The 27,027-nt window shown below is 34.7% G+C and overlaps 2 protein-coding genes across 4 annotated transcripts; one reads left to right on the top strand and one right to left on the bottom strand.

The window, feature by feature from the left end:
• Nucleotides 1-1,611: 1,611 nt before the first annotated feature.
• On the top strand, nucleotides 1,612-8,138 carry LOC110116686 (40S ribosomal protein S23). The gene is made up of 4 exons (XM_020850371.2): nucleotides 1,612-1,760; nucleotides 5,076-5,231; nucleotides 5,309-5,435; nucleotides 7,791-8,138. The coding sequence occupies exons 1-4, from the start codon at nucleotides 1,756-1,758 to the stop codon at nucleotides 7,929-7,931; spliced, it is 429 nt and encodes a 142-aa protein (XP_020706030.1). The 5' UTR covers nucleotides 1,612-1,755; the 3' UTR covers nucleotides 7,932-8,138.
• Nucleotides 8,139-22,167: 14,029 nt separating this feature from the next.
• On the bottom strand, nucleotides 22,168-25,823 carry LOC110116653 (probable RNA-binding protein ARP1). 3 transcript variants are annotated; one of them, XM_020850319.2, is made up of 6 exons: nucleotides 25,507-25,823; nucleotides 25,271-25,424; nucleotides 25,014-25,176; nucleotides 24,790-24,835; nucleotides 22,803-23,049; nucleotides 22,168-22,488 (listed from the first exon to the last, which is right to left on the bottom strand). In XM_020850319.2, exons 1-6 carry the CDS (start codon nucleotides 25,675-25,677, stop codon nucleotides 22,469-22,471), a joined length of 801 nt encoding a protein of 266 aa, XP_020705978.1. In that variant the 5' UTR covers nucleotides 25,678-25,823; the 3' UTR covers nucleotides 22,168-22,468. The 3 variants fall into 3 exon arrangements, with proteins under 3 accessions (XP_020705978.1, XP_020705980.1, XP_020705979.1); XM_020850321.2 differs by having other exon boundaries at nucleotides 22,168-22,476; XM_020850320.2 differs by having other exon boundaries at nucleotides 25,014-25,173.
• Between the last annotated feature and the right edge of the window lie 1,204 nt (nucleotides 25,824-27,027).

Genomic DNA, 27,027 nt, shown 5'->3' with positions numbered 1-27,027 from the left:
TCAAAATTATTAAGAACTAAATTGAGATTCAGGTTTCTTATAATGATCATAATACTTTTTATAATATAAATGACAAAAAAAGACCAAAACCTACTTTCTCTCTCTTTCCTCTCTCTCCTCTTCCTCTATATTTTCCTCTCTTCTTCTAAGGTAACCACCAGAAATGAAGGAGGTGGCGGCGCTGCAGGCTTTCAGAACTTAGGATTTTATTAAAAAAATTTAAATACTATTAGTAGCATAGCGCCATAACGCTCTGACCTAGTACCAAAGTGCTCCAACCCAACACCACAGCACTCCGACCTATTGCGTATGTTGAATATAAATTTACTATAAAATAGAGGCTTCAATATTATGGTGGTGGTTTCTGGCGTTGCTGTGCTCAAAGGCCAGCGTCTCAATGCTCATATCATAAGCTCGTCACCCTCGTGCTCCAATTCAAATAAAAATTCAAATTTTCATTTTAAAATTCTTTTTTTTTTTTCATATTTCGAGTTGTTATAACTTGTCTGCCTTAGAAGAATGCCACCCTTGATATTTCCAAGAACAAATATAGATAAAACAAATCAATGAAAACAAGATTAATTTGATTCAAAACAAATTCAATTTTATAATTTTTCCGAAACAAAACTGTATGATTAAAAAATAATAAATCAACTTAAATCTTTTCGTCACTTACCACTCAATCACATACTATTCCTATAAATCATTCAACATGCAATGCAATGCTAATCAATTAAAATTCAATTCAGTTGATTAAACATTATACCAGTGCATCCTACAGGTGCATCCCTATCATTCTACTAGCTGGTGCTATTGTTGGTATAGTAGACTATGCATGTTCTCTTTAATATTCAATAACTCCTCATCCATATATCCTGCTCGCAGATCCTACGTTGTTTTCTCTAGCTCCAATAGTCATATGTCTATAGCCTTGCTTGGTTTGCTCTCTTTTAAATCTAGATCCTGTTCACTGTCATTATAGCAGACACTCAGCCATCAAGGGTCCTTGCTGTCCACATCTAAAATACTATCTATTCATCAAAAAATACCATACAGTATGCCTCTTACCACATCAGGCACACTCTGATACACTACTTAGACTTGAGTCAGATCATTACTTGCTGTCCTTCCTCGATGATCTTTGATGAGCTATGCCATTGAGAAGTGTTATATGTGGTGGATGGACTAATCTTTAATATGATAAAATTGATTACCATACTCCTTTTAATAAGCTTTTACCCACCTACAGTACATTTTATTTGTATTTTTTATGCAATGTAAATTTGTTATGATTGTGATGATTCTTATTAGATTAGCAAAATGCAATTATATTTTATTTTATAGCTCTTTTTTGCTAACTCCACGTGTAGCCGCCCCCTTCAATTTTTGTTAGTATAATTGAGCTAATGCTCTCATCGTGGACGTCAAAAATAGCCCAATCGCTTAATCCACGCCATTGCGTTATACAGGCCCACCAGTTGTGGCCTAATTAGGTGATTAGGCTCATGGGCCTTGAATTATCCAAGATGGACGCGAAGAAATATCCAAGGAAACGTAGCGGGGAAACGTTTTTTGCAACCGTTTCCCCCTAATCGATTCCTCGGTGCTTGCCCTAGACGACCTTCGGCGGACTATATATTCCTAAAATCCGACCCTTCTGCGGTTCCAAGTTCTTGAGCTATTTCTCTTCGCTCTCTGCGGCTGACAGAACTAGCCCAAATTTGATCGGACAGGCCCTTTCTTCATTCCTTCAACATGGGGTAAGAATTTTCTGTTCTCTCCTCTGATGTATATTCTCTCACGCTCTTTTGCGCAGTCGTGTAACGGAGTACAGTGAATGAATTGGTTATTGGACTTCGTATTCAGTATCTGATTTTATCTCAGAAAAGAGAAAAGAACTCGTCTTTTTTCTCCAAACAAAAACTTAGATTTGGATCCGATTCTATGCATGCCTTTTGAATGAAATGGGAGCCAAGATATTGTTTTGGAGAAATCCTTAAACTTCTATGCATCGTAATCAATGGTTTATTGTCGTTTTGTGTGATTACATTTTAGTATTTCATACCTACTTATGCGCACTTTGGCCGTCTCTCTTTTCCTACGTTAGTTTTGTTATGGGGGCTTGGGTTTAAGGGTTTGTATTGCAGATTTTCTGGCATTCGAGCTTAAATTTATTTCTTTGTATGGGAAGCAAGTTCTTGCTTTTCAACTGTTCTCTCTTTCAGTAGGGTTGTTGCATCTACTTGCCTGCAAGGAGTTCAAAATGCTATTTTAATTAGTTTGTGATGTGGAGCTCAACTTTTTTAGATTATAGTCTACGGGATATGATAATGCAATTGTTTGGAAGTATTAAAGAAGTCATTCGCTATACCAATATTGATAATAACAGCAAAATAATTTTAGATATCAGTATATTTTATTGCCTTAAGGGAGAATGTTTTTTGCTATTAACTGGCGATGCCAATTTTTGTAACGAGTCTTTTTTGTTTTTATCTTCCTTGGAGAAAATGTTTTTCCTAGTTCGTGATCTATATTGCATTTGAAATACCCAGGAATATCATTATATAAAGTTTTGAAATCATACGAGTACTTCCTTACTTTTCCTTTTCACGTGCTTATGCATGGTTGCCCTGCTGATTAAAAAACTTACATAGCAGTGCCTAATTTCTCATAAGCAAAATTGGCATTATTAACACAACACATTAGAGTCCTCTTCATAGTGCTTCAGTGTTTAGAGTGGTTGGTTTAGTTTTGATGTTGTGCACACTCGCAAACTACAGGGATATGCTAAATTTCATTGACTCATTTATTTGCTTATAAATAGAAAACATATTTTAGAAAATAATGATTTGATCTTTACTCATTTTGAGTGTGAAAATGAAAGCCTCACTTTTGAAGTAAGTTTTGAGGACTTTGAAATCAACGTTGGTGTCTAGTTATGAGTCATGAACTTCATCGTTTTTCAGAAGACGATTTGTAACTTAAATCAACTATCGAGTCTTAAAGATTTGTCATAACTATTGTATTTGAGATGATCTACAAACCGGACAGTGCCTTAGTTGTCTTCATTTAACACACCTGCTATGGATTATATATAATCTGTAAGTGCTTTTGTGGAAGAAGTTTAATGCAAGGATTTTGGTACTTTCACTGGTTGAAGTGTTGCATGATTTGGATTTTACAGATTAATATATTGTCATCATCTTTATTCTGGTATCACACCCATGCTACTTTGAAGTAGTTGTTATTATAGATTTTAGTCTGCACCGAAACAGTATCTGTGATAAGGAAAACAATGAAGAATAAGCAATTATTAAATGTGTGTATTATGTCTATAAATGCCTAGGTCTGAACACCTTTTAATTATATGTTTTGAGTTAATTTTTTTGGGGAAGCAAACACACAATCTATGCTCCATAACTCTCTACCATGGTTCTTATTCGCCATTAGTAATTCTTTCCGGTTTTTGTTTTTAATCTCACCAATTTGTTTCATTCTATGCCAACTTCGGTCTTTATAGTTCCTTTTCTTAAGCACTTAGTTGTGATTTTTAAAAATGATAAAGTTCAGTCTAATTGTAAAGCCTGCCATTGCACTGGTTCACAAAGTCTTGATAGAGTTTTCTCCTTTAGTTACTTATGGTTTGTTTAATGAAGTATGGAGAGTTGTTTGAATGTAAATTATTAGATAACCCTAGTAAATACAAAATTATGTGGAATATTTTTAATTCTTACTTTATGGATGTGATTACTTCAGTAATTAGATATGTTATTATTAATACATATTGGTATTCTTTCATAATTATTTAAGGTTGCTATAATTCTATTTATGTGCACGTGTTTCACTTTTCAATTGTCTAGAATGGGGTTTTGAAGGGTTATTTACTTATTTTTTTTAGTCTTCTTGCTAAATTTTTGGTTGAAATTCTTTTTGTATGCTTATTGACGGTCCTGTGCTGATTCACAATTGACTATCAGTGCTTAACATAATCATAAGCTACATAAATATTGTTGCTTCATGTGTCCGAAGGTTCTTCATGTCTTAATATCATATTGGGCAGGATACATGGTGCATATAATAAGTGTTTTCATGTGCATGTGCTTTATGTGGTGGATCTAGTATAGTTTTACTCTTTGTATTTTATTCATGCATAAATGTGTGTTATTATATTTGAACGCATCTTAGAAATTGTTTTTTTATTAGATTTAAATAAGAATTTGACTCTTAACAAGAAAAAATAGAGAAAATTATTAATATAGTTGGCCCCAGTAGTGCGATAAAGGTTTGATGTTGTTGTTCTATACATGTGCCTTTATGTTCATGTTTGGGCATAGTGTGTGTTTTGTTTTGGCATTTAAAACTGTTGTGATATTTTTTTTTAATCTTTGTGCTCATGCTTCAACCTCTAGTTGACGAACTTTTATTTGGTCCGGTGAACGTACGTAGAGCTACGTTCGGCCGGCACTAAGATCGCAGGCACAAAATGAGAAATACCGAGCAAATACCGAGCAATACCAACAATAACGAGAAATAACATTATGTGAAGACAAAATACCGAGCAATACCAAGTAATCCCAAAAAGTACCGAGTTTTTTCTATGAAAACTTGGTATTTTTTGGGATTACTCGGTATAACTCGGTATTGATCTTCACAGAGCGGTATTCCTCGTTATTATCAAACAATACCTAGCAATACCGACCAAATACCAAGCAAAAATCGAGTAACAATCCTCTGACCGAACGTAGAGCTACGTCCGGTCAGAGGACTTAATAAAAGTTCCTAGTTGACGATTTATTATTCTATGCGGAGTCCGGATGGTGTCCGGAGATCAATAAAAATGCGCCACATCACCCAAAAAAAATATACCGTGCTCGGTACCTAAGCGTAACTGGACTGGAGAACCATCCGATGTCCGCACAGAATAATAGCTCCTAGTTGACATTCTCTGCATATTCAACTCATTTAATACTTTTTTGGTTGCCAGTATTTTATATTTTTCCTCTTAGTGGCAAGTAAAAATTGATCCAGCAAACCTATCATTTATGTTGCCTCTTTTTTAATTTTATTTTTTGCAGGAAAACACGTGGTATGGGAGCTGGACGAAAACTGAAGACCCATAGAAGAAACCAGAGGTGGGCAGACAAATCATATAAGAAAAGTCACCTTGGAAATGAATGGAAGAAGCCGTTTGCTGGATCTTCTCATGCAAAGGGCATTGTGTTAGAAAAAATGTAAGTGCTATATATTTTTTAATTTGGTACTTGCAAAATATTTTCACTGACATGCAAGCGTATGGTCACCACAATAGTGGCATTGAGGCAAAGCAGCCCAACTCTGCTATCAGAAAATGTGCCAGGGTTCAATTGATCAAAAATGGGAAAAAGATTGCAGCCTTTGTTCCAAATGATGGTTGTTTGAACTACATCGAGGAAAATGTAAGCTCATGTTTCCATTACAAGAGTTATTTTTATTTTAGGAGATTGACGCCAAATGATTAAGATTTATTTAAATTTATTTGTCATATCCAACTTTAATTATAACTTCTAGCTCATATCCATGTTGTATCTGTTCTGATTATTATGATGAGAAGTTATTAAAGAGGAATTGGAATTAGGTGAGCCCATCTCCTCTGTTTCCATCGATCCACTTTCATCTTTCCTGCACTGTTGCCAACCCTTGAAATCATCAGCTTTGTCCACCATTCAAGTTGAGGCTGCATTTTACCCATCTCTCAAACAGTGAGAATGGAACTCAATTGTTCTTGATTCCTTCTTCTAGCCACATTTGCGATTCTCCGCATTTCATGCCATATATCCACCTTCCCCCTTGGCCTGATTGTTGATCATCTTGACTTCAAGCATTCCACGGTTCCACCATTGTCACTTCCATTTGATTTTGTCATCATTCGGATCAAAGTTTAGAATGATTGACTATTTTGGATTAACTAGTGAAGATTTTCTTTATAGTCCTTAAAGTGATCTCGATTATATCAATCAGAAGATGGTTCTCATCAATCCTTTTGCTCAAAGCTATTTTCAACTCGTGCGCATTGTTGCTTTATTATGATGAGAAGTTATTAAAGGGGAAGTGGAATTAGGTGTTGAATTTACCAACAGTAAATCATGGAAGAATAGTTTGGATAATGTCATCGTTCTAGATTAATAATGGTGCCATTTTTTTTCTGCAGTAAGTAGTGTGATGTTTGGTTAGTTTTAGTTGATTCAATACCCGAGACATCTTTTCCATTTGTCTCTATCTTTGGGATGGATTTTCTATTCATTTCTCTTCTCATGGATAAATATTGCAACATGGCAATATGTTAGGTGACCCTTAGAGAGTTGTCTTAATTTGGGGGAATTGATGTATCATGATTAGGATTTTCTTATTTTTACATATAATTTCCAGCTTTGATTGTTATTTCTAGTTTTTATTAGATCTATGTGTACAAGAAAAAGAATATCTATGTATATGAGGAGACTTTTGTACTCTGGTTTCAGATTATTGAATGATGAATATTATTTGCATTTCCTCCTAATTAGCATTTAGCCGTTGGCACCTAATATTTTTAGCCGTTGATTTGTTTGAAAGGATTTTGGAAAGAAACACATTGTATTCATCATTTAACAATTCCAAGCTCTAGGTTGAAGATCTACTTATGTAGAGGGAGCCTTTTGCTTATTATATATACGTTCAATAACATTAAAAAATATAATTAAGCAAAAATTGTAAATAAATATACATAAATTTTAATCTTGCTGCATCAATTCCCTCGCGATTGAGAAAAATAGGTCACTAATTATATTTTGATGTTGTGCAACATTTATCCTGAAGATGAGAGAAATCCAACTCATGGTAAAATTCATCTTGGAGTGAAGAGAAAAAGTGGAGAAAGACCCAAAAAACAATACTAATGTACAAATTTTGCAGTGAGAAAGGTCGCAAGCAATGCAGTGGAGTTGGTGATGTGATGTGAAGGTGAGGTTAGGGATGGAGGAGTGAATGAAGGGATGAGACTGCGGCGCAAGACCAAAAATTATTGAGGGGATGGGCTCTTTTGGGGGTCGAATATGAGTACAGACGTGGGTGTGGGAACAGAAATATTATTCTGTGCGGAGACCGGACGCAGAAGGTCGTCCGAAGACCAACTATAATGCGTCACGTTCAGTGGTATCGAGCTGTAGTACCGAGCACAGGTGTGATGTGATACATTTTGGTTGGTTTTCGGATAACGTTCAACGTCCGCACAGAATAATTAATCGTGGGAACGAGGGAAATTGTTACTGGAGCAGAATGGAGCGTGCAATTGTTACGGTGTGGGTTGAGGGATGGATGGATCTAGGATGTGCGAGGGATCATTGGTTGGAATTTGAAGGTTTTGATAGTGTGGAGCAGCTCTTATACTGAACGATTGAGTAGTAGTAAATTGCTGAAGGCTCAATTGATCAGTGGATCTAATACCTCTCTACTTGATAAGTCAGAGGGTAAAAAACATGTATTCGAGGAGGAAACGAAGAAAAGAAGAGAGAATTGCAAAGGGAAACTGCTGGAGACCAACATAAATTTTTGATGAATTGCAAAATTTATTAATCATTCAATCATCTCAGCCCTTGGCCAAATTTCTTTTCATCTAAAAGAGCCTGTCTTATTTCATAAAATCTAATAAAACCTGAAACTAAATTTTAAATTGGAAATTACATACAAATTTAAATACATTATAATCCTGCTGCATCATTTGTTCTTGGTGTTCTAAAGAGCTCATAAATACTGATTTGCATTATCATTTTGTGCAGGATGAGGTGTTGATTGCTGGATTTGGTCGTAAGGGGCATGCAGTAGGAGATATTCCTGGAGTTAGGTTCAAGGTTGTGAAGGTTTCTGGTGTGTCCCTCCTAGCTCTTTTCAAGGAGAAGAAGGAAAAGCCCAGATCTTAAAACTGCTACGTGCTTCATTTATTAGCATCTTTGTGATTGTGTACTTCTATGATCTAGCTTTTCCTTGAGATCTATCTTCTTCGTTAAAGCAGACAGCTTTGGACCCTTTCTTCTCTTATTTGAGCAGCTGCTAGCTTATGCTCAGTTTGTTTCTTGACGCTTCGTTGATCCATAAATAGGAAAATGGCATTTCAACTTCTTTTCAAATTTGTCTTTGATCTGCTTTTATATATCTTTTTAGCATTACTTGCGGAGTCTGGATACGTCCATGTCCTAATAAAAACGCAACACATGTTTTTGTATATAGTGTATATTATATATAAATTACAAAATTATGTATATAGTATGTACAAATTTATATATTATATATTGGAGTCCGGACGTAACTCTATGTTTGCACTCCGCACCTAATAATTTCTAACTTCCTGTATGGCATCAAGTCTATATTATTATTATTTAAATAATTGTGCTGTTTATTAACAGGAATTTGCTTTAGTGTCATTGTTTTTAATAGTTACTGCGAGCTAATAATGATGGAAGCTGGCCATTTTTTGCCCCTTAAGTTCTTGGCTATTAGGATCACAATTGAATTGCTTCCAGTTTGATCAAATTATCAAGCCTAATAATACATACTTGACATGGCAACCAAGATTTCAGCCATAGAAATTGAAGCTTAGTGCAAAAGACTTGAACTGTGTAGTGAGAATGCAAGCAAATTAGCTTTGGTGTTTGTGATTAAGTTTTGCTTTGTTGTTTTAGTAGTTTTGCTGTTTGGTTTCAAGAATTTAAATTATTCAGGTGGAGAATTAACATGGGTTTTTCAGATCATGTTTGTTTTTATTATTTTTTAATTTAATTTAATATTGTTTATGTTATGATACTAAATAAAATATGTTTTGTATCTTAAAATTTTATTGTTTTTATTCTATTAAATATTGAGAGAGAATCATTACAATGTTCAAGCTCAATTCCTCATCTCTATGTGAGGAACTTTTATTTGGTTCGGTCACAGGATGTAGCTCTATGTTTAGCTGCTAGTAGAATCGCTTCATGCGTTTTCACTATTTATCGTGCGCCCCGACAATCCGACCTGGAACGGACTCAGGATGGCTCAGTTTCTCAATTTTACTAGGTATTGCTCGGTATTACTAGGTGTTGCTAGGTATTGGTCGATTTTGCTTTGCAATAGTCAATACCAAGCAAATACCGAGTAATATCGAGTTGTACCGAGTTTTTTCTAGAAAAAATCGGTAAAACTCGGTATTACTCGGTATTTGCTCGGTATTGGTCTTCACAGAGCGGTATTTCTCGTTATTGCCATGCAATACCGAGCAATACCGAGTAATATCTCGCAATACGTGAACATAACATTCTCGGGTTCCGATCCGGGTCAAGTTGTCGGGCCGCGCGGTAGAGAGTAAGAGCACGTGGTGATATGTTATTGGCGGCCGAACGTAGCTCTACGTCCGGTCAGAGGACGTAATAATTGTTCTTATGTGAGAGTTTAAATTGGCCCTTACTCTTTTTAAGGGATTAAATTGGTCCCTCAATTATTTAAATTGTTACTTATTTGGTCCTATCATGTAATGAAAAAGTTAATAGTGTTAAGTGTGAGGGTAATTTAGTCTTTTTTAATTAAAATATTTAATACATGAGATTGAGTAGTTATTATAATTTTTGAAAAAAAATGTTAAACTTTCTTTTAAATAAAATTATAAAGAATTTTAATTTTACTAATTTCACTATTTTTAAAATATTTATGTACGTAGCAAACAATCAAATTTGTCATTTCTTTACTAGTTCTACAAATGCATGAAAAGCTTAACAATTACATGAAATTAAATTTTTTTTGCCATTGTTTCAATACATACATTGTAGTTTAAATAAACAAACAAAAAATTGCTAAACAAAAATAAAAAATACATTTCATTTAATATAGTTCAATTAAAATACATAAGTTTGTTCATCCTCCATATAAAAAAGTTTGGAGCCAAAGATAATGCTGTAAATTATGTCCATTTCCCATATAAGATATCACTAAATAAAATCAAAAATACATTTCATTAAAGCTTGTTTGTCCCCCATTGAAAGCAAAAAAAGCATGCAATGAATCATCAATAAAATTTGGATATGTCATGTGCTTCAAATGGTCCTTTAATGAGATTTTTTTCCTTTTAGAGGTGTAAACATACAGAAAAAAAAAGATTTGATTAGATTGACATAGCAAAAGAAAAAGTCAATTATAGCAATAAAAAGTAAAATCAACATACTAAAAGTATTGTATTTGAAGATCCTTGAGTGAGAACTTCCAAAGTAGGTTTAGTTTGATGTCAACACACCAACAACTCCGAGGGCTATTAAAAAAAAAAAAACATTTTTAAATAAAAATCATTGTCAATGTAAATAAAATTGAAGGGATGATATGGCTCACCATGACAATCAATGATTGGACAACCTCCTGGACTTCGCCATGTCCATCTTCACTATTCATTCTCTTATCACATGTTATGTTGTTGTGTCCACTTTTCTATATTTATGACAATGAAGATTAACATTTGATCTCCCTCCTATCTTTTTGGGAGAGTGAATGTAAAGCTTCCTCATCGATAGTTCTGATTCACAACTTCGATGGACTTCCTCTCTTTGCTTAATTATATTTTGGTGGCAATGGTGGTACCCTATTACTCATTGGCCATTCATTAACACCATTCAAAGGCTTTATATTACACTCATACCTTATCATATAAGTCTCTGTTGTGTAGTTGGGATGAATAAAATCCTCAGTCTCCCATCATCATATGAATTGCAGTGTAAGCATCTTCACATGAAATTCCACTTAACTCCGACATCCAACATGAACAAGATTTTAAGTTCAAGTTCACCTTATATTGACTTCCATGCATTAGTTGTTATCATCTGATTTATAAACTATGCAAGAACCCGCTTTATGCATATCTTTTCCCACAATTTCCTTAATTATAGACATAGCTTTCCATTCCAATTTAATGCCTTCTCCTTGTTCTCCAACATTTGTGATATAACTATAGCTCTAATACTTTCAAGCATAGACATAATGGATAATTCTCTAGCATCAAGAATGTAGGAGTTAGGACATTCACATATATTGTTTAGCAAAGTGTCACATTTATGTATAAAATTGAAATGAGACCTGGACTACTCAGATGGAGGCTTCTCATGTAACCATTTAAATGATGCCACATTTAAGTTCTCCAACTCTGAATCCTGAACTTGAATTGGTTAAGGATGTTTGCCTTTGCTACTGCATATAAGGTGTTCTTCAGAGTCATGCTAGTGAAGCCAACCAATTTGAAATTTTTATGCAAATGCCTTATACAGAGTCTATTGGTAACATAAGGTAAAATATTCTCGAAAGCAAGTACTAATCCTTTTTGCTTATCTGAAATGAAGGTATACTGTTGCCGATTCACCAAAATGTGCAAGTCTTTTCCTAAAAAACTCAGAAATCATTCCCAACTACCACTTTCTATCTCAACTACCGCCCATGCAATAGGAAATATGCTATTGTTAGCATCAAGCCCTACGGCTGTTAACAGTGGGCCACTTTGTTGCCCTTTCAGAAAACATCCATCAACACCAATAATTGGCTTACATCCTGATAGAATGCCTTTTTTACATGCATCAAAGAAGACAATGTCATAAAAATCTTTTCTCCCGCATAAGTCTTGGTCTTTAGTTGTAAGCATATAAATTGTAGATTCTGAATTACTCCCTAATACTCAAGATAATAATCCTAAATTTTGCTAAACTGAAAAAGGAAGAATTCATTCTTAATATTATAACCTAACCTTCCGTTACTCACACTAGACAAGAGCAACATGTGAGTCACTATTGATTTTGCATGCAAAAAGAAACCATGCTCTAAATTCTTCTAGTACAGTCGTGCTTATCCAAAGCTCAGAAATTTTTTTTTAAAAAAATTTATTACTTTAAGAATAAAAAAATGTATGAAATCTCTTATAAAATGAATTTTACCTCTCTACACATAAATTCAATATAATTTCATAAACTTAAAAAATTCAATATAATTTCATAAACTTAAAAAATTCAATATAATTTCATAAACTTAAATAGAATTGATATCCATTACACAAGTTAATTAAAAACTTGACCTGATCAATTACCAAGCAATTCCTAATCGTAACTGACTTTCTTGGCCAAAATAGAGCTAGATAAGATGTCCAAAGAATCAAGTAAAATACAGGCTCCACAAAGTAGTTTGTGCACCCAAATAATCGTCAACATTCACCTATGGAAGTGACGCACTTGCAATGCAGATGACTGTGACGCACTTGTAAAGCAGATGACTGTGCCGCACTAGTTAGCAGAGAAATCGACATATGTGAAAGTGAGGCACCTACAAAAATGAGGCACCCGTAGGATGCGGACGATTGTGCCGTATTGACCTCATTTTTGAAATCAATCACTCACATAGCCTTATTACATATTTCCTAGGTCGATACACTCTTTATGCACGTTGCGTCGTTGTGTCTGGTGAATGGTTAAGCCGTACATTCTTACCTTGATTCGTTGTCGGCTTTGGGATTTATTTCTCTTAGTCATACATGGTTTGCCTTATCTTTAAAAATATATGTGATCGGGTCGACGTTAGTTTAACGAGTGGTAAATAAAAGGAAAAAGCCATATATTCAATATTTTTTAAAATTTAACTTTAATACAAAATGAATTTTATCTAACTCTTTTCATACCCCTCCATATCAAGTAAGCCTCAATCCAATGGTTCACTCTATCCATTTCCTCCAAGCACCGCTCAACTAAAGAGATTGGTGTGCTAATCTATCCAAAATGCACGTTTTATGGCGGGTCTCGTCCGTATAACATTTTGAAAGGAGTCATCTTGGAGGCATAGTAGTACGATGTCTTGTACTAGTACTCCTCCCATACTAGCCACTTAGCCAACAACTGAGATGTTTCTAAAAGTTCGTTAGGAATGTTAAGCCCTTATGAATTATCCCGAGGCTAACCAAGAGAGCGATTAATTGGTGTTTTAAATTTTTTTTCAAACATAATTCATGATCTTAAACCAAATTAACATTCACCACAAAAAATTAAAGTGCGTAAATTAAATGCGAAAAACAATAAGAAAGAGCTCACAAGATTTTATAGTGGTTCTGTCAACTTGACCTACGTCCACTCCCTGGAGCCTCTCCTCTAGGTATTGCACTAAACTTAGTATCTCTCCTTTGCCCCCACATCATGTCGGAGAAGCCTGTACAAAACTCCTTTCTACCGACCCCCTTGGTGAGGCAAAAAATTCAACTCCTTTCGCTTCCTCCTGAACCAGACAGAGAACCCAACTCCTTTCGCTTCCTCCAGAAGCAGGCAAAGAACCTCGATCAATCGATGAAGTAGACATCTCTAGAACCTCCAAGGAACCAGGAATGACGACTAGAGAAGACGACTCGGATATTTGCTTGGAGCAACCTTTGTGAAACCCCTCACAAATCTCTCTCTCTCTTTCTCTCTCCCAAGCTCTCCCTCTCCTCTTGGCTCTCTCAAGTCAGGACAGTAGCAAAAGATTACATCTTGAGTAAACAAGAGATCTTATATAGAAGGGATTTAAATTTGCCCTAATTTGCAATTAATTGACAAAGATCATCCAGGACGATCGACGGATCGTCCTGTACGATCAGTACAAATTTAGCTCAATCAGCTAGAATGATCTGGGGAAGGATGGACGATTAAAAGGTTTATTTATTTTGATCATCCATGATGACATGACATCATCCTGTACGATTAGTTCAAGACGTCGAATATTATCCATACCATCGCTATGTTCGGCCAGACTTTACCTGTCTGGATGATGAAAAAAATAACTTATCATCCAAAATGATTTCATAATCATCCTGCACGATTAGTTCAAGATATTGAATATCATCCAGACCATCGTTCTGTTCGGTCAGACTTTACATATTTGAACGATGAAAAAATAACTGATCGTCCAAAATGATTTATAGATCGGCCTGTACGGTTAGTTCAAATCAATACATATCATCTAGAACATCATTCTAGTCGTCCAGGAAGAAACTAAGGTTTGTTTAACTGATTATCTTGGACGATTCTGCGATCGTCCCGGACGATCTTGCGATCATTCCGGATGATATGATCGATCAATCAAATTTTAATTTCATTCCTTAATCTTCTGAATAATTTAGACATAATTGCAATATATCATCGAAGATTATATCTTGGAGGATGTCCAAAAATAATAACATGCCTAAAAGAGTTAGCAACTGATTCTTTCTGATTTGAGTCTATCATCCAGGATGATGATAATATCGTCTAGGATGATGTGCTTAATTATGTCTGTCTTAACTAGGATATCCTAATTAGGGTTTTTGTTTTAAATGATCATCTAGGATGATTTTAGATCGTCCCGGACGAGATGATCAAAAATAGAAAACTCTAAAAATAGACATAATTTTTCCTTTGAGTGTGTGTGTGCAAGGTTACTTAGCATCATGACCCACTTAGTTACATTAAACTCAAGAAAAAGATAAAAATACTTAACAAATACTTACAAACTGACTCAATCTTAATCTACCCAATTTTAAGCTATCTTAATTTGTAGTTGACCTTATGGACTGAAATATTAGTAGGCATGATAATCGTAGAAAAATATAAGAGTAAAAAATATCTGTTATCATCAAAATTATAATATATGAATTCATATTCATAACATTTTCTAAAGCAAGACACCATAAGTAAGTCTCAAGGCTCATGTTTTCTACCTATGTCTGCCTGTCTGTCTAAGGGATACTCCTCTTCACCACTATTCCTTGTAGCCAAAACACTTTATCTCAATTTGAGACTATTGACTCCAGAATCCCATTCAACCTGACCACCTCCCTAATGAATGTTGTTACCACTGTAACTATTATGTAAGGATTTTGTAAGGGAATAAAATGAGCATACTTGCTTAGTCTATCAACCACCACTAAAATCACCATAAACCCCTTAGATTGGGGTAGCCCATCTATGAAGCCCATGGTGACCTCCTCCCACACTCAGTATAGAAGATCCAGGGATTAGAGTAATCCCTCTAGCATTATAGCCATGTACTTGTTCCTTTAGCATACCTTACTCCTAGTCACTATCTCCTCCACATCCTTATATATGTCATTCCAATATAATTCTACTGCCAATATCCTGTATATATCATTTACCTTAGAATGGCCTCCAATAGCGCTCCCATATAATCCCTGCAATAGGCGAGGAAAATGAACTGAGGTCGATGGCATCATAAACCTCCCTTGGTATAGTAGTCTCTTTCCCTCTAGGGCAGAGCCTAGGTGGCTGCTCTCATCTTTCAGTATATCCATCCTAATCTTTCTCAGCTTCTCTTCATTTACAATATCTTCTTTGATAGCCCCTCAATCTTTCATCAATGATAATGAAATAGCCATCTCCTAGAGCTCCCCCATATATCTAGATAAGGCATCATCCACCTTATTCTCTAATCCCGTCTTATACTAGATCTCAAAGTCATAGCCCAGCAGCTTGGATAACCACCTATGATGCACCTTAGTTAGCATTCTCTTCTCAAACAAGTATTTGAGCTAATCTAGTATGTACTGATAATGAAATATAAACCCAACAAGTAAGGTCGTCACTTTTTAATTGCTAAAATGATGGACATCAACTCTACCTCAAAGACTGACTTTAGCCTAGCTCTTATTGTCAATACTTAGCTGAAGTAGGCTATAAGTATGTGATTATGCATAAGTACTGCCCCCAATATGTATCCTAAGGCATCAGTCTCTACAACAAAAATCTGTCTGAAATTTGGTAGGGCCAACTCTAATATTATGGTCATGAATTAATGCTTTAATCTCTTAAAGGCTCAGATAGCTGTCTCTACCCATAAGAAACTATCCTTCTTGAATTGCTCCGTTAGTGGCCATCCGAAGGTGTTGTATCCTCTTACAAATTTTCTATAATATTCCATCAACCCTAAGAAATCCCTCAGCTCTCTTAAGTTCTTAGGTAGAGGCAATTTTAGCATTGTCTCAATCTTGGCCTGATTGACAGCTACTCTCTCCTGAGATGCCACATGTCCGTAGTACTCCACACTGACTTGTACAAAATAACACTTCTTTAGGTTGGCTCTCAGTTTCTATTACTGTAGCACCCACAAGACCACCCTCAAATGTTCCAAATGCTCCTCCTCTATTCTATTGTACACTAGGATATTATCAAAGAAAACTATTACAAACTTATGGTGGTACAGTCTGAATACTCTGTTTATAAGGGACTAGAAAGTAACAGGGGCATTGGTGAGGCCAAACAACATTACTAAAAACTTATAGTGTCTCTCGTGTGTACTAAATGCAGTATTTTGGACATTGTCCTCTCTCATCTTGATCTGATGGTATCCCAACTTTAGATCCATCTTGGTGAACACCACTGCAGCACATAGCTCATCAAGTAGCTCATGAATCATCGGAATGGGAAACTTATCCATTACAATCTCCTTATTCAAGGCTCGATAGTCCACATAAAATCTTCAGCTCTCATCCTTCTTCTTGACTAGTAAGATTGGGCTAAAAAAAGGCTCACACTTAGCATAATGATCTCCGCCTCTAACATCTTTCAGATCAACTTCTTAATCTCATCCTTCTGAATTTGTGATTAGTGATATGGTCAAACACTAATCGATGACACCCCCTCCCTTAAGGTGATGGCATGCTTCTATTCCCTTAGTTGTATTAAGCCTTGAGGTGGATAAAAAATCTCACTGAACTATTGTATGAATGCTTGTATTGAAAGAGGAATATCCCCCCTTTCTCTAGTCTAATCCCTTATAAACTCTGCAGTTCCACAAAAAAAAACCTCCTCCCACCTCCTATATGTTTCAGACCATGGTATTGAGAGACGCCATGGCCTTGGATAACCCTACATCCCCCTAGATCACCATCCTTCTTCCTTCCACCATTAACTTCATTTTCAGTGCTCCCCAATTAGCTTTGGTATCTCCTAAGGTATGCAGTTACTTCATCCCTAGGATGACATCAGTGCTCCCTAACTCTAATGAGAGAAAATTCTCCCTCACCAAAACCCACTATGCAGTCAATATAACTCCCCTATACACTCTTATACCCACTCCACCTTTCCAGTGCCCATCATCACCCCATAGCCTCTGGTATCCACCAATTATACCCCCAATTGGTTAATGACCTGATTAGAGATAAAATTATAGGTAGCCCCACTATAGATCAGCACCACCACCTCTCTATTTGTTTTTTTATCCTTTAATTTTCTTGGTGTAATTTGAGGTGAACCCACCACTAACTTTATGGAGACTTCGATAATGTCAAGATAAAATCCTTTCTCCTATTGTACCACTGTCTCACTCTCACCTCCCTCTTTAGCTTCCTCGTCATCATAGACGGTGAGAGCTTGAAGAGTTTGATCCTTAAACTTGTGCTCTGGCGTGTACTTCTCATCACATATGAAGTATAATCCCTTCATATATTTCTCTTGTAGCTCCTTAGTGAGCTTCTTGAAATTTCCCCCTAATCCCCCTCATACATGATTCTCTTTTGGGGCCTCACAAAGGCTTCCTAGTGTTGATCGCTTGGGAGTTTAGAAAATAGTAATCATCCTATATGAGCCTCATGAACTGCTGCCTTTAACCCCCCTCTCCTGGTACCTTTGGTTCTCCACTAGCTGAGCTAGCTCTATAGCCTCTCCCAAGTCACATAGCCTCATCACTCTAACAGTCGCCCATATCTCTGGCTTGAGCCCTTTCATGAAGCTTCCCTCCAGCACAATCTCAGAAAGTTAGGACGTTCTGCTAACTAAGTACTCAAATTTGTCATGATACTCCACCCTGTGTTAGAGCAAAGAATTGCTCATAGAATCCCCCTCCCTTACTGGTTCGTAAATGTTGCAGTAAGCAGTTCTTAAACTCCCTCCAAATTTGAATAGGATACCTCATGTCTCTCCAATAGTACCAGGCTAATGCATTTCCCTCCAAACATAGGCCATCTGCCATTAATCTCTCCTCCTCTGTTAATCCGTTGATGACAAATTATATTTCTACCTTATAAATTTATTCATGTGTGTCCTCTCCCTCAAAGATAAACATCTTCAACTTCTTTACCCTCGAATCACCTCCGTTTCCCCTGAATCCTTCATAGCCTCCCATTCCTCGAAAGAGGGGTGCTCCCCAAGTGTGTAATCCACCCCTTCTTCAAAATCCCCCTCCTTTCAAAATCATCACCCCGACACTTGTAATCCACCCATTTTCTTGTAAAATCAACAACCCTTTATTCATACCCAATACTAATCTCCTCCCTAGAAATAGGATATAATGGAGGCATCTCATCTTCTCCATACAAAATCTCCACCTCTTGATTTTCCATCCCTTAAATGGATTAGGGTTTCCTTCACTTCCTAGGTCGCCGGTGGCATCCTTTGTCTCCTATGTCATTATTTCGGGTTTAGCTTCTAGCAACTTCTTCATCATTTCTTCTACGATGGTGAACTTTCCATCCATATTTTCATGGATGGATGCCAATTAGTTTTCAAAAATTGAAACATTTTTCATAAAATCTTAGTTCAATTAGCCTATTTCCCCTCTCCAATACTTTTACTTTCCTTCTGGCCATTAGTACCCTAGATCAAAGCGCTCTGAAATTTGAGAAAAAGGTAGATAAATAACCAATGAAACAAACTTTATTTGATGAAGAAGAACAAAGGCAAGAAAGATATGATGGATCTCAACTCATGGGAAGATCTAGCTCTTCGAATACCTAGCTGGAGGCTAGAGCCTAAACACCTAAGAGAGATATCAAAATTCAGCCAAATTCAAGATAACCCTAACCCTTAACCATCTCATCTATTTAAAGCATACAATTAAAACTCTAATTTACTAAACAGCCCTCCCAAATTCAATCCCTCCTTAACTGCCTCTCCTCTTAAATGTTTTTATTCAAATATTGGGCCTCACAAGGGGGGTTGCTGCTGCCTTGGTCCACCTCCAATAAATCAAAGTTGACTCTTATGTTTATATTATTTACTTAGAAATATTTTCTCTACAATAACATGGTATATATATATCCAAGAGTATCATATCACTTAGATAGGAAAATGGGCTAGTTTATCTTATATCTCCCATTCACTATTGACTTTATTTTTATATAAAAGGATAACAAATAATTTCATATTGTTAAATTTATGTCTTTACATCCTTTATGTGGAGTTTATAATCATAGTAAATGATATAATCTATGATTTTAACATTTCGATCACTCTCTATTTGGCACTTCGTGTAATTAACTTTTTTACTCCTTACACTCTCAATTAATTAGTTGTAGCTACTATTTCGATGGTTAGCAAATGGAGTCGAAATTGTGGTTGCTAAACTAGTGGGTCGTAATATTTCTTATCAAGCTCTCATTGCAACAAAACCGATCATTCTCTTGAATATTTCTGGAACAAATTTGATCATCCCCTCATCATTGAACATGTTTTCATAACCAACCCAACTTTTCTTACTCTTAATGTCTTCTCTAAATCAATCATGATTTCCCAAGAAGATTGATCATTTGCTTCAATAATCTTAGACAACTTTCTTAGCCCTCATGCTTCATCTTCTTCTAGATCAAGGTACTTGTATTTGTATGCCTTGTATTCTAAATTCAAGTGCCTCCTCCTCCCACTAATTGTTTTGGACTCTACATTTCATCTCTATTATTTATCATTTTTGTTGATGGTTTTCTCTTTCTTCCATCATTATTTAATATCAGTGATATCTTTGGTTGAGCCATCCTCCTTGCATTTTTTTTTTACTTACATCTAAGTTTTTGGGTTATGTTTTCTTTGTTTTTGCTTCTTTATGACATGAGAAACTCTCTGATCACTTTGAAATGATATAAATGTTATGGTTTTATCTCAGGACTTATACACTTAAATAGATATTACTTTTCATGTGATTGCGCCCTTCATTAAATATTTGTTTTAATTATATATTCTCTTCCTTTTGAGTCAACTTTACCATTTGCTCCTCTTTTTCCTGAAACTCTTTTATCTACCAATACTTGACTACCCGTTTACTCTCAATAACACCAACCACCTTCTATAGTGGCACCTCCATTATTAGATTCAAATGAGCTTCTACTATTGATGAGTTATTTGATATACATTTACTAATTTTCCTTTGAAAATATAAAAACGAATGTAGTACTCCGTCCATTAACACTTAGATGTCTTTTGAATATCTATTCTCTTACTTTCATATATTTTCTTTATCCTTATAATCTTTATTAGTTCCTAAGATATATTAGGAAGTGTTATTCAATCTTTTATAAGAACAAGTTGTTATTTTTGAAATGTATGCTCTACTGAATTATCATATATGAGATTTGGTTGGCTTCACTTAGGAGGTTAAACCATTTCTTGATGATGGATGTTTAGTATAAAATTTCATCATTGTGTTTCAATTGATTGATATAAGTCTCGAATGTTAGTCAAAATATTCACACAAGTATATAACATAGACTATTTTGATACTTTCCATAATTGTTAGGCTTAACTTAGTTTGAATTCTCCTATTTATGGCCACCGATTAAGGATGACTTATACAACAAAGGAATATAAGTAATTTATTCCTCAATGACAATTTTCATAAGGAAATTTATTTGGAGTAACTATTTAGCTATTTTGCCTCAATGATAATGAAGAAGATTCAATTGTTTGGTCATGAGGTCCCATTTATAGACTATTACAAATCCTTACATTTGGTTTGAATCTACCATGTTCTTCATAATACTATGACTTATAGTAGCATTGCAGATTATTCTATCTTCATTAGGCATATACTAATAGGCTCCTCATAATGGCTATTTATGTTGACAACATTTTACTTTTTGGGAATTATTAAAAAGGACATCTTTGTGGTTAACAACTATCTACAAGTATATTTTCATTAAAGATTTATGATATATGAGATATTTTTGGAAATGCAATTTTCTTGTAATAACTAGTATCTTATTCTGAGAGAATAAGCTATTTGTCTTTTTCAAGAGACTACTTTTCTAGATTTCAAATCCGTCGATACCCATATGAAAACTTGGACAAAACTGACAATGATGATCCATTTTTTGTACTAAAGGTTAATTTAAAAATTCATTTATTTTATTATTAATGGACATGAAAAATATCCTTTGATATACGTATTGTGATCCATCACAAAAAAGGTTAAAAAGATGCATTGCTAAGCATTTCGAGCGTTCATCTCAAAGCAATATCTTTAAAGCATCCTTTCTCTCCCTCAATCTCATACATAATTTGTATGATATTTTTGTTATATATATATATTGCAATAATTTTAGAGATCATGTATCTTTGTATTAGTATATGGTAGTCTTATTCACCACTACTCATGGCATACTTCAAAAAGATGTTAAATCTTATATTTGGGATTGTGAATATGCATAGCACTTAAGTATAGATGTTGTAGTTGTATAAGGTGGGTTTATGAGAACAAGAGGTGTGTAGGCTATTCCACCATCTACAAGAAGGGTTCCCTACCATAAGAAATGAGAGTGGAATCCTAAACAACAAGATATTTAGGCATAGATGTAACCTTCATTTGGTACAATTTTTTATTTTTTTTAAACAATTTTTTAGTACAAAATTTTTTTGAACAAAATTTTTAAATCATAAAAACTACTTTAGTAAGAATTAAGAAAGTCGTGACAAATGAAACTGTAGTCTAGTTGCATTTTCAACTGCATGAAAATATTTATATTGTTGGTATATGTATTTTACTTTTTTGCACATTTAATTTACTTTTTCTAAGCGTTCATGTTTATATGAGAATTTCATAATTGAATGATGATAAGCTAAAATTGAGTTTACTTTTGTAGTGCTTGTATAGTAACATTTATAGATTGAGCTTAGTATCAATGCATGTACACTTATGTATTTCTATAGCTTGGTAATTGGAATTCTTGATGATATATTTTTGTTGTGATTTGATTGAAATTATTATGCTCTCAAGTTAATACACTCACAAAACAAAACAAAACAAAACACTTGCTTTCTTTCATCTCATCATCACATAACCCTACATTTATTTTCTTATATATCTTTGTGCCTTGCTTCAAGTACCTTCCTTATATCTAATCAAACCATCAAATCAGAAGAAATGAATCACCAAATATCCATCAAACACAAAAACCAATAGATGAAGTGTTGCATTGTGTAGTTATTAAGAACAAACCAGTCCTGTTAACCATTTCTACTTGGTCAACAAACAAGTTTTACCTCACAAAACATGATGGTAAACAGATTTCTGACTTCCAGATTTGCTTCATAGTGAAGCAAGTTAGAACAAATGAATTCAGTTAAAATCTAATGAAACTAATGAGAAAAAATAGTTCCTCTTCAGATAATGCAGTGCTTCAGTTGTTGCTTTTATGTCAAATCTTGACCCTCATCTCCTTCAGCTTCCAGCTGCAACTTGTGACCTATTCCACTGCCAAGCAAACTGTTCAGACATCAGCCACAGGAGAAGTATACTTCTCCAACTTAGGAAAGTTATATATTTTTAGCCTGTACATGTATTATTATGTACTACTATAGCAATACATAACTAGCATAAAATCACTACAAATTAGTGGTGGAATTAAAGAGTTACAGGAATATTTAAAAGAAAATTTTCATATTATATATAGCTACACAGTTTATTTCGAAAATATAGATGAATAAGAGAAATCATAGCCCCTGCTTCATTCCAACACCGAATACAATGAGAATATCTCATCTATAATTTGTTGGCACTAATATGACTATTATTTGTACCTGTGGGGGGTGGAACAATTTTGGGTTTGGTGATGATGGCGGGGGTGGCGGTGACCAGACCAGTGGTTGTTTGAGGGAAGAAGTGCGTTGCGGGGAATCCCATGCTTTGAGATTTGTGGTGATGATGATGATGATGGAGCTGATACATCGGATACACGGGCATCATCGTGTTCGGGGACGCCATTCCTCCATGATATGAGAAATGAGTTGGGAGATATGTTCCTCCATAGCCAGCATTGCTCAGCTTCTGTATCATCCACCCAAAAGCATTAATCAATGATTCCCAAAGTAATGGAAGCAAACATTTTCTGTACTGAAATGAAAGAGAAGTATAGAACTGAACGAAGAGTAAAAATCAGATATAGATCTGCATTAGCTGCAAATTGGGCTTCATCCATAGCACTGTGAATATATTTTTGTTAGCTCTTTTTTTCTGCCTCAAGCAGTTTGAAAGTTGTCTAATGAAGTGTAATCATAGTTATTTTTAAAACAATATGATTAATGCTTTTTTTTATCAGAAGTTTTTTATGATTAAATTAATGCATGCTTTTATAAATAATTATGACTAAAATGTTTGATCACAATAATGCTTGAGAGTTTGCAATTTAATTCATTCAAAGTCCAAAAATAAATAAATTCTAGTACAACTAATTAATAATCTAGTGAAAGATTGAACTGTGAATAGAACTAGTTCGCATTCAATTATAATATGGATCAAATTCGAGCACAAGTTGATTTGATGACTTGTTGAGCTGGTTCATTATGAGTATTTTGATTAAAGAGATAAATTACAATCCTAATTAATTTTTATGCAAAAACTTTATGCATTAATTCACACTAGTCTTATCATTAACAACTAATCAAGTTTAGCTATTAATCAAGCTTGAATTATCAAGTAGGGCTCAAGCCTATATCGAGCTTAATCAATTAATTTAAAGCTTGATTATCAATTGAGTTGAGCTCAAGCTACAACTTAGGCTTCATTTGAGACGGCTTTCTTACTACTTCTTAAAGCAACTTTTAAGTCCAAAAATTAAGTTTTTTATACTACTAAAAAACCGCTTTAAGAAGCAGTAAAACGTCGAGCCAAACAAAATCTTAAAACATTGATTTGGCTCAAATCAGCCTCATGGATCCAAAATTCAGTATTAGGATGCAGGGGATTAAATTTTTTATATTGAAAACTTCTTATAGGTGACTACCCTTCCTAAGATCTCACCATGAGCAAGAGATACCATGTGTAATCATATTCATGTGAGCTTACTCATTAGACATAACAGCCTTTCTTCTAAATTTTATACATTCTATGTCTGAAACTCTGAATGATCAGCTAAAAAATACAAAAGACAAAGGTAGAATTCTTCGTTTATTTATTTTGGTAGACCCACAGGCCACATGCATGGCCATGATGGACCCAGCCATCAACTATGTACAGGTAACATATCATAAAGAAAGGAGAAATATGTTCAGAAACACATGCGTTGCAGCTTGTCTTGTAGCTCGGCAGTGTATTAGTACTAGTAAGCTGAAATTAATTAGGTTTCGCTTGAGATAGTTTTTTATCACTATTTTTTTCTACTTTCAAAAAATTTTGTATTAAAATGAGGTTTTTAAAAAATCAAGGGACTAGGATGAGGCTTTGGAATAGTCAATGATTATATTGATCCATCGTGAAAGTCAGGAAATCATTTTGATCCTTATCTATAACGAAAATCTTAATTAGATGCCCCAAACAGATTTTTTTTATCAATTTCTCTACTCATTGACAGAATAAGGTTTTGTTTGGGACGGCTTTATTATCTCTTCTTAAAACAGCTTCTTTTACTAAAAAGCTGTTTTAAGAAGCAGTAAGAAAGCCGTCTCAAATAAAATCTAAGTCAAATTTGATGAGTAACTAAAACAACTTCAGAATTTACACAAGGCCAATCAATTGATGCAATTAGCACGAAAATTAATGCTTAATTGCTGGATCAGAAAAAGAACTTACTGTACTGTAACCCAAGTCTGGTGCAGCTACATAAGCCGGAGAATATCTGAATATAACAAAAAAAAAAAACCAAATTATAAGAAGATAATCTTAAATCAAATTATTGAATTTACTTTAAGATTAGGGTTATATATGAAAATTTTATATAGCACTAATCTAAAAGCAAATCTTCTGAAGTTAAGAACATTCTCATGTAATACTAACTAGAAGAGAAAAAAGATTACCCATAGGCGCCGGAGGCCGCATAGAAGGGAAGGCTTCCAGGGTATTGCTGGTAGAAATGTGGAGACACTCCCTGCGTAGGTCCACCCGCATAGTACCACGCTGCGGGCAACTGCGCCGCTCTCTGTGTTGCCAATTCTCCTCCCGATCCCCCAAACGCAACTTCTTCACAAAATCACACAACGTGGTACAAAATCAATAATCGGAGTGGCAATTCCCGTAATAAACAACCCAAATACGGGGCACAAAGAGAATCAACCTTTGTTTTGCAGCGTAGCGGGCGTGGCCGGCGGCGAGACCTTCTGCCGGCGAGCCCCGAGGGAGGCCAGGTTGCAGTTGGCCCGGCGGCCGTTGATCACCGGCGTCGCGTCCTCGCACGCCTTCTTTGCAGATTCCGCTTCCTTAAACGTCACCTGTTGTCGGGATTTCCAACGATGAGTAGAGAGAGAAAGATCTAGAGAGAAAAGGAATATGTAATGGATAATAATATATTACGAAGCCGTAGCCTTTGGAGCGGCCGGTGAGCTTGTCGGAGATGATGACGGCTTCGAGAATGTCGCCGTACTTGTCGAAGTGGTGGCGGAGGACGTCCTTTTGGGTTTCCCAGGCGAGGCCGCCGACAAAGACCTTCGTCAGTGTCGTGTCCCCGAACTGCGGCGGACCCATTGATCTCCGGCCGCCAAGGCCACTTTCTCTCTCAAGATCTCTGCCGTTGATCTGTCGAAGAGGTACAAGGAGATGGGTAAAGAGGGAGGGAGAGGAGGGTTGGGGGTTATATAGGAGTAATGTTGGATATCTTGGATTGACTGAAAGAAAATGGAATGAGCAAATTTCTTAGAATAATCTGAAAAATATATATGAGGATATTCTTATACAGATTATTTTAAATTAAAATTTATTAATTTTATTTTAAATTAAAATAAAATTATTTTTATCTATAACATTAGCTTTAAAATAAATTTAATAATTTTATGCTCATATTGATATAATTTATATCAAAATATTTGGACATAATTTTTTGTTATATAATTTGAAAAACAATTATGAAAAATATGTGAAAATTATTTTATGAGTGAATATCTCATAAAATTTTTGATGATGGTAAGTTTTAAAATTATTAACTTTTTTAAGGTTAAATTAATACATAAAAATCAATTTAAAATTAAAGTTTATTTATTTTAAAATAAATCTAATAAGTTGGAGCATCATAATAAAATGCTTAGTTAAAAGTGTAGATAATTATTTATAAATTAAAATTAGTCTGAAATTTTCAAAATAGTTGTATAAAAATTAGAATATATTTTCTTTTGTACAATCTATATAAACTATAAAAAAGTCGTCTCTCAAACAAAATGTTAGTGTCATTTTATTTTTATAAAATATTTTTGTTATTCATGAATGTTCATTTTGTACATTTCTCATCAATTTCTTATGTAATATTTTATAAAATAATTCTGAAAAAATTATAGTACATTTCTTTTAATTTTGCACGAAAATAATTTAAATCTAAAAATATTTTTAAAATTATAATTCTTAATTTACTAGATTATAATAGTTTTTTTTAAAAAAAGTCTGATATCCAACTTATAAAAAATCAATATTTTAAAAAATACAAATAAAAATACGACTATAATTTTATTATTTAGCTATAATTCAAAATTTTAATGCTAATTATTATTTTTTTGGGTAAATCTTAATTATTTTGTGGGTTTGGTTTTTATGGATTTTGTAAGGAAGAAAATTTAATTCGATTATGGGACACCGGCTGGGCAGTTTTGTAACATAATAATTTGCAAAATTTTTTTTTTTTTCTGCAACTAAAAAAATTGAGGAGTTGAATGTGGGGCCAGCCAATTGTGCGGCTTGCCATGAGAGAAAGGCAGAAGAACGTGATTACAAGTATTTTAAGCCTTCTAGAAACGATTTCAACAAATGGAGAAGTTCGACACGCAGAGGACAAAAAGAGAGAGCGGCGCCTGCAGAGATACAGCATTCGGATTATTAGCCTGAGGGTTG

This window comes from Dendrobium catenatum, unplaced genomic scaffold (genome assembly GCF_001605985.2).
Source record: "Dendrobium catenatum unplaced genomic scaffold, ASM160598v2 fragScaff_scaffold_793, whole genome shotgun sequence".
In the NCBI taxonomy this organism is placed as follows: Eukaryota; Viridiplantae; Streptophyta; class Magnoliopsida; order Asparagales; family Orchidaceae; genus Dendrobium; species Dendrobium catenatum.
The sequence above is the reverse complement of the archived record's forward strand: the minus strand, read 5'-3'. Positions and strand labels throughout refer to the sequence as shown.